Here is a 20187-nt window from a genome sequence, read left to right on the forward strand (position 1 = left end):
AGGTGCTTGTTTAGATCCCTAACCTTAAGTTTGAGCAATGCTTTAACGAATAAAACTGATAAGTAGATTAAATGATCTGTTGCCATGCATGCTATTCAATCTGTCAGTCAATTTACTAATTACTTCAATGAATACAATGAATGTTTTTATTGAAATGCACTGTTGAAATGTTATGCCATATCTGCTATCAAAATCAAAAACAGACATCATAAACAATAATTTTACGTTATAATTTTGCACACATATAGGTCGCACATTTTTTATGAACATCCACATAGTTACATGAGCAAAGAAGAGGAGAACCAAGTTATTTGAATTCAAGGCATCACGCTGTCTCAAAATCATTCAGATTTATTCTGTCAGGCTAGATACCCTGGAGTCTAGGCCAGTGGAACTGCTCGTGTAGTAAACACTGTGCTTAATGGCAGTCATATTATGAATCACATGATGACACTTTAATCCCACCAAACTGAATCATGGCCAGGGTATGTGGTTAAGGTTGTCAGGGTTAATCACGGATTGCAGCAAGTGCAAAAATGAGTGTCTGCCATTCTCTTTCCACAGAGTTTACACAAATGATTACACAGCAAGGGGATTTCTGAGGGGAGTTTCTATAGTTTGAGATCTCTTTCACCCAGGGAGCTGAAACATTCTTCTATGGCCTGCTCTGAGACCCCAGAGAGAGTAGAAGGTTTCCACTTTGGACTCTGGTCTTTATCGATTAGCACTGCAAGCAGAGAGGGAAAAAAATCAGACAGTTTTTCTGCAGTTGCTTAGGACAAAAAAAATTGGTTAGGTGAGTGGAGCTGGCAAAGAATACTGCAAGAGGCACTTTCATTTGAGGTAAAACCCTATAATAACCTTAATAATTACCAATAACAGACATTATTACATTACACAATTTATAACACCAACAATGTGCAGAAATGTAAGAAACTCATCATGTCAAATGTAGTTTTAACACAAATGTGACCTTTTTTTTCAGAAAGCTGAATAAATAAGTTTTATTAGGATCTGACAATATTTGTCTATTTGAAAATCTGGAATCTGAGGGTGCAAAAAAACCTAAATACTGAGAAAATAGCCTTTGAAGTTGTCCAAATGAGTTCTTAGCAATGCATATTTCTAATCAATAAAATAAGGTTTCATATATTTATGGTAGGAAATTTACTAAATATCTTCATAGAACATGCTCTTTACTAAATATCCTAATGATTTTTGGCATAAAAGAAAAATCGATAATTTTGACCCTTACAATGTTTTTTTTTTGGCTATTGCTAAAAATATACCCCAGCGACTTCACAAATATGAATGAACCATAAACATAATATGATAGACACATCATATGGGATATTACCAATAACATTAGATGATAGAAATGTGTATGTAACATATGTATGTGTAAAATGTGTAAATGTGTAAATGTTAAATTTAGTAAATTACAAACTATTCTGGAACAGCATTATACTTCTAGATTGGCTTAATTTACAAAAATGTAAATGTCTTTAAATTTAAATATGAATAGAAATGTATTCTTCAAGTTGATTCAATTTAATTCAACATCCCATGGTTGTGGCCAATTTAATTCAAATTTCAAACCATGCATTTTTTTTTTTTTTTTTATAAATTTGACCAACCCTTTAAAACCACCATTCTGATTTGATACCTTATATTTATTAGGAAATAATATGTGAATATTTGAAGAAAATATGTCTTACCTGCTCTGACTCCCTCATAAAAATCGTGACCCCTCTGCAAAGCAACGTAAAAACTTATGACACAAATAACAAATATTTCCCCTAAACTAATAACTGGCATGTGAAAACTGTACCAACACAGCTTTAAGGTGATTTGATTTGGATAATGAAATGATAAAGCATTGAATTTACAGGGAATTGAATTACATACCATACAGGCCTGACTGAGTCTATACTCCATGACCAACACCTCCTGCAAACTCATTCTCGCTCCTTCCTGAATCTGCCTGAAAGTTAACTTCAGTGAGGTTGGGGACATTTTGGCCAGAGTCTGTAAAATCCAATACAAAAACCTGAATTTAATAATCAAAATAAATAAATAGCAATTTGAATTTCCAACTAAATCAACAAAGTATCATCATGCTGTGAGAATTTGCAGTACGTTTCTGTATTTGTAGTGCATTTCTGTATTTGCAGCGCATTTCTGTATTTGGTTGTGCTGTGAGAATTTGCAGCATGTTTCTGTATTTGCAGCGCGCTTCTGTATTTGGTTGTGTTGTGAGAATTTGCAGTGCATTTCTGTATTTGCAGCGCGCTTCTGTATTTGGTTGTGTTGTGAGAATTTGCAGTGCATTTCTGTATTTGCAGCGCGTTTCTGTATTTGGTTGTGTTGTGAGAATTTGCAGCACGTTTCTGTATTTGCAGCGCGCTTCTGTATTTGGTTGTGCTGTGAGAATTTGCAGTGCATTTCTGTATTTGCACCGCGTTTCTGTATTTGGTTGTGTTGTGAGAATTTGCAGCGCGTTTCTATATTTGCAGCGTGTCTCTTTATTTGGTTGTGTTGTGAAAATTTGCAGTGCATTTCTTTATTTGCAGTGCGTTTCTTTATTTGCAGCATGTTTCTGCATTTGTTTGTGTTGTGAGGATTTGTAGCGTGTTTCTGTATTTGGTTGTGATGTGAGAATTTGGACTACGTTTCTGTATTTGCAGCACATTTCTGCATTTGTTTGTGTTGTGAGGATTTGGATTGCATTTCTGTGTTTGTGAGAATTTGCAGTGCGTTTCTATATTTGCAGCATGTTTCTGTATTTGGTTGTTGTAAGTATTTGCAGCATGTTTCTGTATTTGGTTGTGTTGTAAGAATTTGCAGCGCGTTTCTATATTTGCAGCGTGTTTCTGTATTTGGTTGTGTTGTAAGAATTTGCAGCATGTTTCTATATTTGCAGTTCATTTCTGTATTTGGGTGTGTTGTGAGAATTTGCAGAATTGGACAGACTGAGCAGCTAAAGTTATGATTTTAATTTAATTTTAAATAAGCTACAGAAATGTGTCGTTTTGGGTGAACAAGGTCAAAATTTATCTCCCAATAGATAAATAAATAAATACACACATACATGAAAAAGAAAAAGTGTGAGCTGGGGAAAACATGAACTGGTCCACATATAACATAAAAGTATGAACAGGGAGGTTACATAGGGGTAATGGCCAATTGAACTGTTGACAAAAAGAGGCCCCACATGAGCAGAGGACCAGTCCATGAACGTGTTTGGAGAGAACATTGCATGACCTGTTTGGTCATAAATATTCACATTCAATTCAAACGGCCTGTTCTGTTTATATCAGGGCCACTTTGTATTATACAGTATAATGAGGAATTGCGATTATGTATATTGTAACTTTGTTTAGGTCATAAAAGGAAAAAAAAAAGCAAACAGGAAACAGATTTTCACTCAAAAAATTATAGTCCAGATACTGAGCAACAGCAACTGTAAATATTCACCAATAAAAACAACACAATGTCAAACATCAATTTCCTATCTACAGCTCACTCTAAACAAAGTGATGTGTCAAAGTAGTGCTATGGGAGGAAAAACAGAATGGCTTTGAAATACTAATGAGGTATAATATGATTCAGGGCCCATTACGCAATAGAAGAGAGTGTTTGCATGCAGCAGAGAGCACGTAGACCTTAAATGAGAAGCCATACACGCTCATTCTCACTCAACATCCCAGAAAGCATCAAACACTGTACCCAGCTGCAGGAGCAGGACATGGAAACACACTCCTATATGAAGAACAAACCAAACCTTGATACGACATTGCCTTTTATCATGACATTTTATGAGGTTCATTAAAACATCACTGGCACTAAGGAGTACATGTGAGTTTCGTATGGGTCTTACTCTGATAAACAACTGAATAATTCATCCAAAGAGTAATATATAAAAAATACTGTCATAATTTATTCACCTCATGTTGTCCCAAACCTGTATCACTTTCTCTTTTCTGTAGTACACAAAAAGGCCATTAAGGTTATATACTGGCAATTCTTTTCAATATAATGAACGTGAACAAGGTCTAGGGCTGAGGGCTGTAAAACTACGAGGTGATTAAAACAAAACAATAAAAAATATTTAAAAAAAACACACCATAGAATTATTATAAAACTGATCCGTCATAAAGCATACACTATATTTCATCTTCTAAAGTCGTAAGTAGCTTTGTGTGAGGTCAAGACTGTTATTGTTAAAACACAATAATTTTCACTCTTGGGTCAGTTTTTGTGTGTGTGTTTAGTCACTCTCCCTGAACCCACCTCAGTCTGTTTGAGTGCAAAAGCAGAGCCATCTCTCTTAAGGTTCTCCATGATCTCCTCCACACTTCCGGCTGAAAAGAGCCTGAAACAACAGAACAACAACAGTCCTACAAACACAAACACAAACATCTATAAAAACCCCATCTATGGAAGTTTTCCTGCGTCATGCTCATGCAGTCAAGACAAATTAGTCATCAGATTTAATCCTGGGACCAGATTAGTGCAGCATCAACTGATGTTATGTAAGGCTCAAATGCAATGCAGATTACAAAAACAGGTAAACAAGGGGTGTATAGGCTCTTGGCAATTTGTTCCACTAAACGCTCAAGCACCCGGAAGGGAAGACGTAAACACAACATTGCACATGCTCTGGTCAATGTGGAAACTGAGTTTTGGAGCATGCCCAATGTTTATCAGTCTGATCGTTTCAGGACTTAACAAACAAATGCAGAAACTAAGAGAAAGAAAAAAAATAAATAGATAAAAAAAAATAATATATATATATATATATATATATATATATATATATATATATATATATATATATATATATATATATATATATATATATATATATATGTATATATATATGTATATATATATATATATATATATATATATATATATATATGTATATATATATATATATATGTATATATGTATATATGTATATATGTATATATGTTTTCCATTTCAAGGGAGAGCTTTAGTTTCATTCTATTTTGGGTTAGACACAATAAAGCAGGGAGAGAAGAGCGTTTAGGTTTACCTGTCGATGGCCTCTGTCTGTTCTTGCAGCACAAAAGGTTTCTCAGCATCCAGACTGCTCTGAGGAGACAAAACAGCAGTCCGTGTTTAAACACCAGATGAAGCACATACACACGGCTGTATTTCAACCCAGACAACTGCAATCCTCAACTATCTGTGTGAGGCCATTTTAGTTCCTGTCAGACACCATGGCTGTGTCTGATGCTGAAGAATAAGTATAAGAAACATTTTTCAAAAACATAAAAAAAAAGAAGAAAATCCAAATTTTGACTGATAGTGCATATATAAATACACTATAAACTAGTACACTGTTGGCTGACCGTTTCAGATTCAGGCCATTTATCATTTCATCCTCTATGTAGGCGTGCACCGCTGGTCAAACTAATTTATGACCTCCTAGTGCTTAAAAGCTGTGACATGAATCCCAGAGACATTTCATTTCACGCCGGCTCTAGAGATACACAGACATGGATATATCTATTTCAGTACACTGTCACAGAATCCGTAACATGGAATCACAATAAACACACTGTTAACACTCTGAACAAAGAATGAAAGTGGCTGTATTCCTCCCTTATCTGCTCAGGTCTGGATACACCCCGTCTTATCTTCAATATCAAACAATCTACTGACTTTAAAGTGCAACACTGATGATATGGTTTTATGGTTTAGTGACAGCGGCTGTATATAAGCAGGAGCATTGCCAGACATAAATAACATCTAGTGCACTTTAGTGCCATATCATAATGCAAAGACTAGCTGTAAATAATCACGGTGTTTGGATTTTTAATTAGGCTACTATTACAATCTGTTGAGAATCGAAGAGAATAAAATAAATGGAATGATCAAAACAGGTCCGGGAAGGGTTTGCGAAAGTGGTTTGTCCGGTGCATGAAAGTCCCTCCCTCCGGGGGACCTCTGGAAAGCTTTGTGATGTAAATACTGTACAGGTCACAATGATCCTCACTTACACTCCTGTTCGGCACACACAACTTCACAGCATTAAATACAGACGGCCATTAATCCATACAATTAAACCATAATGAGCAAAGGACTTTGAGCTTTTGGACGGTCTTGCTACTGTCACAGAACTGAATTTCATGTTCATTATAGCATCCTGAAACCAGGGTCCATAAGTTGTTGTCACATTTTTCTACATGGTGCATGGGTAAATGGTCCTTTAAGGTGAGAAAATCTTCCAGATTTGTGTCGTCATGTACATTTGCTGCTTGCTGAACATTTAATTGTAACTATTTAAAGATGCACTGAAAGCAAATCCATCAGTGTTGTTTACTGTTGCGAAGCCCACCACTGTGTAGTGTAACAGCAGACACTCAGGTTGTAAAAGTTCTCAAAAAGAGTCACGTCTGTTTTTGCCACATACCTGTTCCTGATAGGAATCCAGAAGTTGGGCCACATCACTGTTAGATGGAGACTTCAGATCAATAAGATCCTTCTCAAGAGACACAATCTGATGGGTGAAACAAATGGTACAATTCTCAGCATCACAGGAAGAAACAAAATCTTGTGGGTCTAGATCAGATGCTGAAGAGCAGAGAAGGATATGTGTTGTTTCCTGATGGGCAGGGGCACAGTGATACACAACATTAAACAACAGCTTAGTGTCCAAAACGTAGTGTGCAGGACAGCCTTTTAGGGATCACAAGTGAGCTTACAACACTGCGTTTAAAGGTGCATTCTCATCAGCTAAAGTTTGCATGCAAAAACAGGTCTACTGTCAACAGTGAGAAGATATATATAACACTGCACAAAAAGAAGTTACTTAAAAAAACCAAGCGGGTTTTAGAGTCGTCAGTGCAGAATATTTGCTGAAATATGCATGAGGAACTTTTTTCCCCTCACATGAAACTCCTAATTGTATGGCTATTTTTTCACAGGGAATTGTAAGGCTTTACCCTTTCTCAAGCTGCTTTGGAACAATATGCATTGTGAAACACACTACACTAACATATCGAACAGAATGCATTACACCAGGATATAAAAGGAAGAATGGCATTTAATTCTCCCATCAGGCTCCCACTTGTTTGAAAAATTATTTCTTCCACTTTTGACTGCTAGCTAAAATTTTAAGAGATTGGACTTGGAAAGAACAATTTCTAATCAATTAAATATTACACAGGATTAGAAAATGCATATTCACTAAAGAAATCCCATTTTTTTTCAATATTATTAATATTATTGTTTCCTCTTAAAATATACAGTTTTCCAGGCCTAAAAATCACAATCACTTTACCCTTGTGGTGATAATTAATGACAACACAGGCTGACTCAATTAATAATTGTCAGGGTTGTTTACATTGCTCATAAAACAGACTGAATCAGCTCTGAACTAGTTCTGCAGTACAAACTAACGCCCTGTCCTCAGAGCCCTTTTGTGGTTATTTTTATCACAAGTCACTTCTGTGTATAGCGTGTATGCCAGATCCTGCTGGTTGTCTCTCATTGGCCAGAGGATGTGTGTGTGTGTGTAGGCTTGTATGCCCCTCTCTCCAGCAGTGCCAAGCCCTGGTCCTCATTTTCACCTCTGGCACATGAACTGGGCGTAGGTTTAGGGCTCAGTTGCCCCCTGCTGCCGAAAGCTCGCTGACAAGTCTGAGAAAAGCTGACTAAGTCCTCTTCTTTCAGTAACTTCTCTCATTTCAGCAACAAATGCAAGAAGTGCAGCCTAAAAGCCCAGGAGGCCAGCACCAGCACAGCTCCTTTCCAGTCACCATTACCTTGAATTTGAGTTTCATCCTTTCGAAACAGTCTTAAAACTGTTCTACAATTCAAATAGCTGTTTCTTAGCACTGTGTCCAAACCAGGAGCAGCATGTGAAACCACTGCACAACATGAAACACCCACAGCCAATATATCAGATATGGCTTTGTCTATGATGCAGATTATAAATATATATTATATACAATGTTTTATATTATACAACAATATAATAAATAATATACAAATATATAATAAATTATGATCTGTTAAATATCATATTATATATAATTTATAAAAATATACAATATTTGATTGTACATAAGATTAATAGGAGCTGAAAATTACAATAACACTGATATTTGCAAATATTTACTCGATCTTTGACAAGGGAAAAATGTGCAATATATATTCACAAGGCCATCAATAGTCTGACAAACTGATGCTAGAGAAAGAGCCATTTATTTGGCCAATCAAATAACTATTTAACCTCAAAATGGCCAAATATTGGTCTTTCTCTAGTCTATGTGCATTACCTTGTCAGACTGCACAAAGTGAGTAGCCACCCCGACCCTCTGAATATCTCTGCCTTTGAGGCGGAACCCAGTCAGGGCGAGAAAGAGGCCCAGTTTGCCTTGAAGTCTGGGCAGGAAGTATCCACCTCCAACATCAGGGAACAGTCCTATAGAAACAAAACACACAAAACTATAGCCATTTAGACCACGGCATGAAGCACAAATCTGGACACAAATATCCCAATCATTTTCTCCACTGAAAAACAAGACAAAACAGGTTTTATATATTAAATGATTGATTGCACTGCTTTATGGGGTGACTAGTTCATTTACTTTTTGTAAAGTCTGTAATTTCAGTCTGTATGTTTTTATTATTTTCAAACACTATTTTACATTGAATCAAATTTGTTGTAATTCAGAGCTGGGTGGTTCAAGCCCTTGGTTCAAGGTTTCTTTATTGAAAAAGTTTTATTATTATTATTTTATTCTTTTGAATCCTTATTGAGAAAATTAATGGAGAAAAAATAATTACGAACTCAAGGTCAGTGAACAAATAGTTCAGTGATGTATTTCAATCCATAACGATTGGTTCTCGCCACTTTTAATAAGATTTCTTCACTGTTTAAGCTACATAGGGACACTGTATATCTGCTGCTTGTTTATGCTATGCTGTCGTCCTTTAATTTAAGATTGCACAGGACCAGTGAGACATGACTTCTAATGCTCTTTACCCAAGAAAAAAACTATTATTTTCTGGCCACAGGAGTAAAAATCTGTTATTTTTTAGTTACTTAATTATAATTGTCCCTCAAGTGATTTCATAAGTAATCAAAAAATGAAATATTTGAATAAACAAAAAGACCTTCAGCTATATTTCACTGTCAAACCAAGCAGGAGCATTAAAAAAATTATGCCAAAGACCCTACAAAATTATAATCTGAAGGGGCCCTCTTCCTAAAGTATGATGGGAGCTGTATATTTCTATGTAAACAGACCATTTATGACATGTAGGAAAAATAGTAAACATGATATTGCAGAGCAAACTTTATAATGTTGTTTTCAAAATCAAGTAATTGGATGTCATATTGCCATTACACTAGAGCCAAAAGATGAGATTAAAAAAGAATAATAAAATAAAAAATAACATGAAAATATTTACTTATATTAAGCATTATAAATAATAAAATATAAATAATAAATAACATATTTTTACCCACCACTGGATTTAAATTAGAGGTATTAACCTGAGAAACATAATCAAAATTAATAAGTCAAATTATGAATGATTAAATCAAAAGTTAAATTCTTCAAATATTAACATTTTCTACAAATATTTTCACACTATTTATTTCCAGTTACCCGCAAGGGGGTCCTTGGCCCCTAATTTGTAAGACCTTGCATAAACAGTTATCAAATGCATTGTTCAGTCTGCAGGATGTGGTTATGAAATGGCATAGTGTGGTGCTACAATCTTATTAACCTGATGTGCATTTTTTTTGTAGTAAGGGCTGAGAAAAATAACATAATTTCCCTCACACACACACACACACACACACACACGCACACACACACACGCACACAGGCGGGGCAGGATTAGGTCCCCGACCTGATTCCAAGAGACAAATGTAATATCATAAATGCAGATTAAGCTTGCCGTTGTCTCGTGGCCGGCACGGTTTTAAAACTCAAATAGCCCCATAATCCATCAACAGAAGGGGGTGAAGGGGCTGATACAGGTTGCAGACAGGGAGAGGGGGCCATTTTCAACACACAGATGGCTGGCACATTGCCAGAGAAGGTGCCACCATGGGCGAATGCCACAGCTCAGCACAAATGGCTCAAGGCTTCTGCTACCATGCTGTTCATGGTGTTTCCCTTCTGGAATCCCACTTAGCCTTGAGCATTTATACAGGACAACAAAATTAAATAAAAATCAGTTCTTTAAACCACTTTAAAACTGCACACGATTCCCAGCACCAGTTCTTTCCCAGAAAAGCGTAAACACAATCAAAACATTGTTTGTTTGAGAGACCCAACATAGTATCAACAGCTCAACCAATGGTCTTATTTGGGGTGTGTTTTTTCAATCTATGGCAGATGGACAAACATGTTTAAAACATTTATTAATAAATCATTATTTATGAAGAATTTTTATTATGCTGCCAAGTACAGGGTTATTATTGTCAGATAAAACTAAAACTATAAAAAAAAAAAAAAAACATTTTTCGGTAATTGAAACAAAGTAACTAAAATAAGATTGTTAAAATGATTTATTATGGAAAGTGAAACTTTAATCTTTAGGGGTGGTTGGATTTATTCACGCACATTAAAATATTTATTTGCAGCTTCTTTCTTTTCAGATTCTTATTTATAGCTTTCTTTTAACAGGCTTTATATTAACTTATTGGGAGAAAACCAGTAGCTCTATGTGAACTCAAACACTGAGCACAGCCATATGGTCAAAATGGCATGATCATCATATCACCCCGCAAATATATGACTGAGAGATTGGTAGTAGAATCGGGCTCCTCCTATCGAAGCATCGAATCATCTACTATTCAGGGTCACCCCTAGTGGAGACCATGTAAACTAGATGAGCCCCAGAAACAGAAATATCATCTGAAATAAATAATACAATAAAATAGTGTATTTTTTTTACATTAATAGCTGAACTGAGGAGCCACACAAATGATGTGCACGTGATGATGTAGCACTTGTTTAACAACGTTATGCCAAGGAAGAAGAACTATATGGAAGTACCCGGCTACAAGACAAATTAATCTGGTCACCTTAACGCAGAACAAACCATTAAGACAACTGCAAACCCAAAGAGGATTATTCATTTAGCTTGGGTTGAGAGACACAAGCTCTTAATGGAATTAGTGGGTGATGGCACAAAGACACTGTGCATTTACTCTATCAAACACACACACACACACACACACACACACACGTGCAAAGATGCTCAACAGATGTGTCACAGACGTTGATTAGCACTACTTCCTGCCACTCTAACAGTTCCGCAGGGAGTCTTCGCCCAAGGCTTGCAAGAGTGAAGGACATCGTACAATGCAGGAGGAAATGCTTTAAAACTCTCTTATTAAGAGTCCAGAATGAATTACAATTACCGAGGCAGACTTCTGCGAACATGTGTAGGAGCATGTGATAGGGACAAGGGCAAAGTTTTCATCACAGACGATCTGATTTATACCGCATCAAGGCTCCAGAAATACCATTCACAGGGTGTGATTAGAACATGGAATGAAAAGAAGCATGAAAAATCTAAAGCATGTGCAATAAAAGTGATATGCAGCACACATGGATGTATTCTGGGAGGATGGTTATGAAAGATGGATGTGGAAACATTCACTTTGGACTCGAAAATGAACATTTTGTCTTCATTTTCTTAACTTCATGTCTAACGGTGTATTTTCTGGGTGAGTAAGTGATGACAGAATTTAACATTTTGAAGTTTATGACAAGCTCAGTTTCTCTAAAAACATCAGCAGTGGTATAACACTAAAACATTCTAGTTCCAAAGTTCGGAAACACAAAGATTATTATGATTTTTTTTAAAGAAATGTTATACTTGATAAATATGCATTAAATTGCTCAAAATTGAAAGGAAAAAAATATTACAAAAGATTTTTATTTCAAATAAAAAGTGTTCTTTTGAACTTTCTATTCATCAAAGAAGCATAGAGAAAATGTATCATTGTATTTTTGATCAAATAAATGCAGTCTTGTTGAGCATAAATGATCAAAAACATTTCAAAATCTTACAGATCCCAAACGTTTGGTAGTGTTAACGGTAGTGTAAGACATGCTTAAAAAAATTTATAAAAATGATTAGACAACAAATTACCAAAGCATGTTGCATCTGTAAGAATTTTTTGCAATGACAATGGTCTGAAGGTGATTTGTAGTGCTGAAAGTGTCAAAACGTATTGTCTACATTTCGAGAAAACATATATACAGTGTTTTTCGGACTATAAGTCGCACGTGTGAGTAAGTCAAGTGAGTAAGTCGCATCAGGCCAAAAATACGTTATGATGAGGAAAAAAACATATATAAGTCGCACTGGACTATTAGGCGCATTTATTTAGAATCAGGAACCAAGAGAAAACATTACCGTCTACAGCTGCGAGAGGGCGCTCTATGTCTTCAGTGTAGACTACAGGACACTGAGCAGCATAGAGCGCCCTCTTGTGGCTGTAGACAGTAATGTTTTTTATTGGTTCATTTGTCTTAGTTCATTTCTCTTGGTTCATGTCAAATTAATTTTCAAATAAGTCGCACCTGACTACAAGTCGCAGGACCAGCCAAACTATGAAAAAAAGTGAGACTTATAGTCCGGAAAATACGGTATGTACTTTGTTCTGTAACTCAATTTATGTCACTGAGCTGTCCACCTACACCAGATGAAAGGTTAGGAAATTAAATATACATACAAGTATGCAAGAATCATCTGTTGGCTCCACGGTTGGAACAAGACCCACCCACTTACATATCAGCGGCACATTGATCGGATGCCGTCCGCATCGCCAGAATTCCTTCCATGAGCAAAATGGAGATTCATGCTGTGTGTGGAGTGTTTTAGCATGCCGCTCATTTAGAGACCACACGCATCAGACAGGTGCTTCGATCCACACCATCTCTCTACACTGTTTCCACATAAAACTGACCTGACTGATCTGCTGCGAAAGATTGCTTTTGGGTCAGGACTTTGGGCCAGGGAATTATTTGAGAAGGAATCAGATCACAAGTTTTTTTTTCAGCTACAAAAAATGTGTGCTGTGTCATCTCATGCTGGTGAGAGAAATATCCACAGATCAAGCACTGTGTACCAGCAAAAACAAATATGTCAACAGGAGATGGTATTTTTCACTAAAGTTAGCATTATTATGGATTTTGTTGTGTTTTAGCCAGAAGCTAAAAAGAAGTTAATACACCCTAATGATGAATTTGTTTCTTATAAACACTCAGCTTTTCACTTCACAAAATGTTAATTGATGGACTGGAGTCGTGTGGATTATTGTATGTTTTTACCAGTTGTCTGAACTCTCATTCTGACGGCACCCATTCACTGCACAGGATCCACTGGTGAGCAAGCGATCTAATGTAAATGTAAATTTCTCTAAATCTGTTGCGATTTACATTTACATCATGGTTGACCTGTGGGCGAGCAGATTTAAAGCAATTTTTGGGTGAACTATTCCTTTAAATGAATATGCCTTTTTTGGCAAATGGTGTGCGTTACATTCAATTGTCACATCTATTTTTTGGATGAAGTACTATCGATTCCTGTGAAGTCAAAGCCATCTTGCATTATTAATGAAAATTCGGTTATAACCCAGTTACAGCCCACAGGGAGAGAGGAACGCAGACTGCCTCTTACCAATGCCCGTCTCTGGCATGGCAAACAGTGTCTTCTCAGTGGCCACACGAAACCGTCCATGAACTGAAAGACCCACGCCCTGCAGAGAGAAAGAGAGAAAAAAAACGTACAGATCAATAATTGGGTACAATGTTCCCAGAACAGATGGAGAAAGCTGTAGAATGAGGGTTCAAGTCTTCACATCCATTCACTGTAAGACACTAGAGGAATATTTTAATGAAAATTCTGATTCAATCAAATCTGTATGTATGGTCCATTTGTCTATACATACACTACCGCTCAAAAGTTTGGTGTTTGCTCTTTTTGTTATGTTCTGCCTTTATTTGTATAAGTTAAAATATTTCTATTTTGAAATATAATTACAATTTAAAATGATAGTTTTCTATTTTAATGTTTTCAAATGTAATTTATTCCTGTAACAGAAAAGCTGAATTTTGAGCATCATTATTCCAGTCTTCAGTGTAATAGGGTCTTCCAGAAATCATTCTGATATGATCTGGTGCTGAAGAAACATTTCTTATTATTATCAAGTTTGAAAACAGTTGTGCTGCTTAATATTTCTGTGAAAACCTTGATGTTTTAAAGCCTATGGTCACTATAAACTGTCATGTTAGAGTGGATGAAGTATATCATATGCACAGTGTAAGAACTTGGAAGCCTCTTCCTATGCACTGTAGCCATAATGAAACACCAACACCACGTTTGATGATTTAGTATGAGACCCTTAATCACGACAGCACTGCCTAAACAGCAGACGCAGGAATGGAATAACAAACAGTCACTGATGTACAGCACACTGGATTTTTATGTGCTCTGAAGCTTGTTCACAAACTGTGTAGGATTAGAAACAAATGGTGCACATGACACAACAACAACAACACAGCAACCCTAGCAGACAGCTAATACTCTTGAAGCATTACAGACACAACCGAACAGTTATCAGGTCTGCACAAACAAATGACCGATTTTTAAAATGATCAATATTGGCCAAGTATCATCCAGAAATCAATCTCAAATTGCCATCTGATGTCCAAGAAACATTTCTTCTCATTATTTTTAATGTTGAAAACAGTTGTGCCGCTTAATATTTTTGTGAAAACCATTATACATTTTTTTCCCCCCAGGATTCATATCCATACATTTATTTACAAACGATTAAAAATAACGACTGCCAAATTTCTGAACGACCATTATATCGACCTTGCTCTGTAGATAAATTATTCTCAAAAAATTAGAAGCAACTTCTAAAGAAAACATCCTGGACTATCAGGAAGCGCAAAATTCTTAAACGTTTTGTAATACAAAGCTCCGCCTGATTCTGTCAAATAAAAAGATCCACAAATGAGTCTAAAACAGCATCGTCATCTTAATCACTTCAATATCTTTAGCTGATGTGACTCATGAGATCACAGAGCATGACTGACATGGACTCATCTAGTTAAAGAAAATAGACATCATAAATTCAGTTATTATGAGACCAACTGGGGGCTGCGTTCTCAACTTGCTGCTCATTTAGAGACAATAATCATCTTCTCCTGGGGAGCAGCCCATGTGTCCCCTACATGAAAACTCATTAGGATGATTACGATAAAGTGAGAACAACCATCCAAACTATAACACAGTCAAAGTAGAAGCAGAAGAAAAGAATAAACTGTCTAAATAGTTTGGTAACAGGATTTTCATGTATAAACGGGAACCACATGTTGTAGCTGGAAGCATCAAATCATTCACCTAGAAGCGGTGGAAACTTTCATCGGTTGTCCAAAACGTTTGGCTGGAATCCGGCCGAAAACTTGCGGACAGCTTCTAAATTTAGGAATCAACTCCAGGATGGAAAACATTACCTATCATAAACACAAGTCTCTCCTCTTTAGGAGACTAATATGGAACATAAATGTAGCCAAAAATGTTTAAAGACCATCTTTAATCTGGCGGTTTTCTAATATGAAAGCTTTCTGGAATGTTAAAAATGATAAAGAAGAATGATAAAGTTCCTACACCACTGTTCAAAGGTTTGGGGATTCTTTTTGAAAAATTCTAATTTTTATTCAGCAAGGATACATTACGTTGATCAGAAGTGACAGTAAAGACATTTATGTTTTAAGGCATTTAAAAAAGATTTCTGTTTTAATAAATGTCCTTCTTTTGAACCTTCTATTCAATATAATTATTTATTTTCCTTTCTCTCTGTAAAGAGTTAGAAATAAAGGTGACAACAGATGATTCTGAAAAAAAATGTATTGCAGTTTCCACAAAAACAATAAGCTGCACAATTTTTGGACACATTGATAATTATAAATATTCAGTTGATTATCAAATCAGCATATTAGAATGATTTCTGAAGGATGGAGTAATGATTGCTGAAAATTCAGCTTTGATCACAGGAATAAAATATATTTTACAATATATTCAAATATATTTTGCATTTAAATAATATTTCAAAATATCAATGTTCTTGTAATTTTTGATCAAATAAATGCAGCCTTGGTGAGCAGAAGAGGCTAAAAAATCATTAAAAAGCAACCCCAATTTTTGAATGGTAATATTAACTTCTATGCCCAATAAGGTCAAAAACATAAGTAGAAGAGAACAGTTTATATTCATATTCACTATAGAGAAAACAAAGTTATATTATGAAATGTGGTCTGCATATTTTCAACAGTTCACCAGTTCTTTTTATATAACAGATGCCCTTCTCTTCTCTGGTCCTCTGTATTACTTCATCTGTCCTGCGGCTCTGCTTAATTATGATTTACCATATGGTAAGCATCAAACTGCAGAAGTACTAAAGGTTTGACCTTCATTATAGTTTTGAGATGGTCAAAATGAATTCAGCAGAAGTAAAATGAAATATCTTTTGAGTGTGAGTTTATCTGGCCTACCTCGAACTGCTCTTTCAATATCTGTAACACAGAATTTATTATTATTCGTCATTTATTTATAACAGTTGCCCATGAGTGTGGCATCGCATCCTGCTGCCCATATTCATTGCAAGGTCCAAAAAGTAATTTTGCATGCTGTGACTGAAAATGAATGAGAAAAGTTAATGAGAATGCAGCTTCAGTGGGGACCAAAAGACCATTCCACAAATGCTAACTATATAATCAAAGCAAAAGAGGATCTTACAAATGCTGGAAAACAGGAATAGCTGATAAGCAGCGATGGTCAGGAAGGCTTTAAAGGTGTAGCACAGCCACCCTCTGACAGGGTTGTGTGAGTGATCAAAGAGATGCTCATAGATCACACTGAGCCACCGACTGATACACTGCAGGTGTGAGATATGATGTTACGCCTCTCATGAGTGATTACATACTTCTTCCATTACTAAATGTGTTCCATAAACAAAGATTCAGCTGGACCACTGGAGAAAATCATTCTGATTTATTGGATAATCTACTACCACTTATAGTGATGGGACTATTATGCCTTCCTCACATCTCTAAATAGGGATTCTGAAAAGCTGCTTTAGAGTAAGTATGAGAGGAACTCATAGACACTTCGGGGTGTTTAAACAAGATTAGAATTGCTAAAGAAACTTTTCTTTATATTATAAAACTGGATTAGAATTGCTCAAGAAACATTTTTTTTTTATTATCAGTGTTGAAAATGTTTTTTATATAATTTATTTATGAATGTTTTTGTCACTTTTGATCATTTTAACATGTCCCTGCTGAATTAAAAGTATACATTTCTAAAAAAAAAAAAAAAAAAACATACTGACCCCAAAAGTAGTGTAGATGTTTATATCTGTGCTAGATGTCAAATTTTGACTAGTGAACATTCTGTCAACCCAATTCAGCAGGACATTTTAAGGGTTTTATCTAAAATGTATTAAAAACTATAAAGTTAATAACACCTCTAAATATTTAACATAATGGAGACTGCTAATAAAATAAATAAATCAACTAAACGATGGTCTGAGGGTGAAAATTTTTCTTTTTAGGTGAACTACTCCTTTAAGCATTAAACGTTTATTAGTAACTGATTAAACATTTTTTATATTAGTATAAAAAATATAGTATAAAACTTTTGAATACAGATACTTTGTGATGCATCTCTAATTATTAAATGAGCTGACTTGTGGGTCTACATGTAGTATACAAAATGAATGTAAATATAAAGTGTTACTCAAACACAAATCCATAGCCTACCAATGGGAGGACACTTGAGAACTGATTGATAAGAAACCCAAAGATTGTTTGCAAGATCAGCTCACTGCTGACACCTACTGGATAAAATACACATTGCAGAACAGAAATAAAGAGGATCAAGAGGGGTTTATGACTCCTATTGTGAGGACTGGCTTGCAGCTCATACTGTCAAACATGACTGCAAAATATTGAATATTGCACTAAGAATACATATAATAATAACTCATGGGTCCTTATGTCTAAGTATTTTCATGCATATGTTAACAAATGAGAACACCTAGATTTTGAATCATGCATGAAGCCAGTAGCAATGTGAGTCCTTATGTTTTTGGATAAATTAATAGCGACACAGTGAAAAGGATAGTACAGTTATATATATATTGTTTCATATAAAGCAGGACGCTTTGTCCTTCATTTATTTTTATATTTTGTAAACACAAGACAAGCTGGTCCACATTGCCTCTGGTTCCTTTAATGCTGTATTCTGCTAAATTAGAACAGACAGCACCATCTGCTGGTGAACTTGTGCAGCAAGACAACCGTTTCAGATAAATACTTACTCCCCCCATTGTAATTCCATCGATAAGAGCCACATACGGTTTCTGATATGTACCTACAAAGAGTTAAAATCAATCAATCAATCTGTTCATCAAACCTCAAAAACAGCAACAGAAATGCGAAAACATACCAATAGTGTTGTTAAGAATATATTCCTCACGGAAGAAGTCTTGAGCAAGAGAATCGCCTGCTTTACCAGCTTCTGTGACAGCTGGGAGAATATCTGAATGTCAGATTTGTATTCTCTATGCATAGATCCATTTAACAGGGAATGAAAAACCAAACTGCATGATTATCTTAAATAATTACCTCTGATATCCCCACCAGCACAGAACGCCTTCTCCCCTGCTCCTTTAATGATCACTAGATCCGTTTCTGAGTCTTTGTCCCAATTCTACAAAAACACGATGATTCAAGTAGGTTAACAATGCAGATCTGTTATATGAAGTTTGATTGGGTGATCAAAAATACTATAGGGCTATTATTGATGTTGGGAGAAAGGCTTCCAGTCTCCCCTAACCTTGAGCTGAGGGTAGATGTGTCTGATCATGGTGAGATTCAAGGCATTGAGAGCTTTGGGTCTGTTTAGTGTAATGACACCAGCGTTCCCAACTTTCTCAAACAGGACTTCAGACCCAGCTTTAGTGGACATCTGAGACACAGTAATAAAACAATATTCAATGGGAGAAACATGTAGGATTAATACAACATTACTAAACTAAAACATGTACATCACAAGGTGATTACATATTTTTTATTTATTTTATTTTTTCAAATAACTGCACATTTAAACATAAGACATCAGATGAAAAAAGGCCAAATTATTCCAAGCATTATATATAAGATACCAGACCAAAAGATTTTTAGGGTCATAAAAGAATTATTGAAACATTGACATTCTTGACTGGCTGAATTATTATTATTTTATTTTTTTTGCATGAATACTGATGCCTGCTTAGGGCTTAAACTTACCATGTGTTCTTGTATTCTCTGCAATCTGCAGGCTGATCGTAATCTGTATTAGATAAAAAAATAAAATAAACCGTGGTGTTATTGTTTTTATGTTAAACTTAACATCAAATTGTTAAATGTACTGTTGGGTCATGGCATTACAATTATTCAATTAAAGGCAACAGGAAAATTTAAAATGAAACATCAAAGACACCGTATGTATGTATATATATATATATATATATATATATATATATATATATATATATATATATATATAAATATATATATAATATATATATAACGTTAACGTATATATATAAAATTGTTTATTTATTTTCATGCTTTTCATTATTAGACAAGAACACAATACACAACATTTTCTATATGATGCATTAGTTGGAGATTGCTTCTATGTGTTTTTAAAACCTTTTAAAGTATGTTTTGCTGGGTTCAGTTTAATCAAATATTTAAACGACACCTTCCATACTTTATTAGCTATTGTATATATAAATAAGACAACGTCCAAACTTGATCTCATTCATTCTTTTTGGAAAAGAGACCTATATTGCAGTGTCTGCAGATCTCCTAAACACAAAACAGCAAGCAAATCATTCTTGAATTCTGGAGTCTATATGCAGAACGGATCCCTGATGACATCACACATGTGGCACTTGAGGAACACTCACCTGTGCGCAGAGGTCAAGATTATTAATGACATGGCTAAGATTCAGCTGATGTTCTGGAAGGTTTCGTTTCTCCCTGTCTGTCGCCCCTGCTGGCCCTGCTTGATGATGTCATAGTGCCGCGACACCAGCGAGGAAGTCTCACGATG

General features: G+C 35.5%; 1 protein-coding gene across 2 annotated transcripts; it reads right to left on the reverse strand.

Moving 5' to 3' along the window:
- Window positions 1-132: 132 nt before the first annotated feature.
- Window positions 133-20181, reverse strand: hibch (3-hydroxyisobutyryl-CoA hydrolase). 2 transcript variants are annotated; one of them, XM_052606862.1, is made up of 14 exons: window positions 20042-20181; window positions 19374-19416; window positions 18922-19053; window positions 18711-18795; window positions 18532-18612; window positions 18404-18456; window positions 13693-13771; window positions 8316-8461; window positions 6446-6532; window positions 5063-5121; window positions 4294-4375; window positions 1909-2028; window positions 1719-1752; window positions 133-727 (listed from the first exon to the last, which is right to left on the reverse strand). In XM_052606862.1, the coding sequence occupies exons 1-14, from the start codon at window positions 20071-20073 to the stop codon at window positions 612-614; spliced, it is 1149 nt and encodes a 382-aa protein (XP_052462822.1). In that variant the 5' UTR covers window positions 20074-20181; the 3' UTR covers window positions 133-611. The 2 variants fall into 2 exon arrangements, with proteins under 2 accessions (XP_052462822.1, XP_052462823.1); XM_052606863.1 differs by lacking the exon at window positions 1719-1752 and having other exon boundaries at window positions 592-727.
- Window positions 20182-20187: the final 6 nt, after the last annotated feature.

The sequence above is a fragment of the Carassius gibelio genome, chromosome A9 (assembly GCF_023724105.1).
Source record: "Carassius gibelio isolate Cgi1373 ecotype wild population from Czech Republic chromosome A9, carGib1.2-hapl.c, whole genome shotgun sequence".
NCBI lineage: Eukaryota > Metazoa > Chordata > Actinopteri > Cypriniformes > Cyprinidae > Carassius > Carassius gibelio.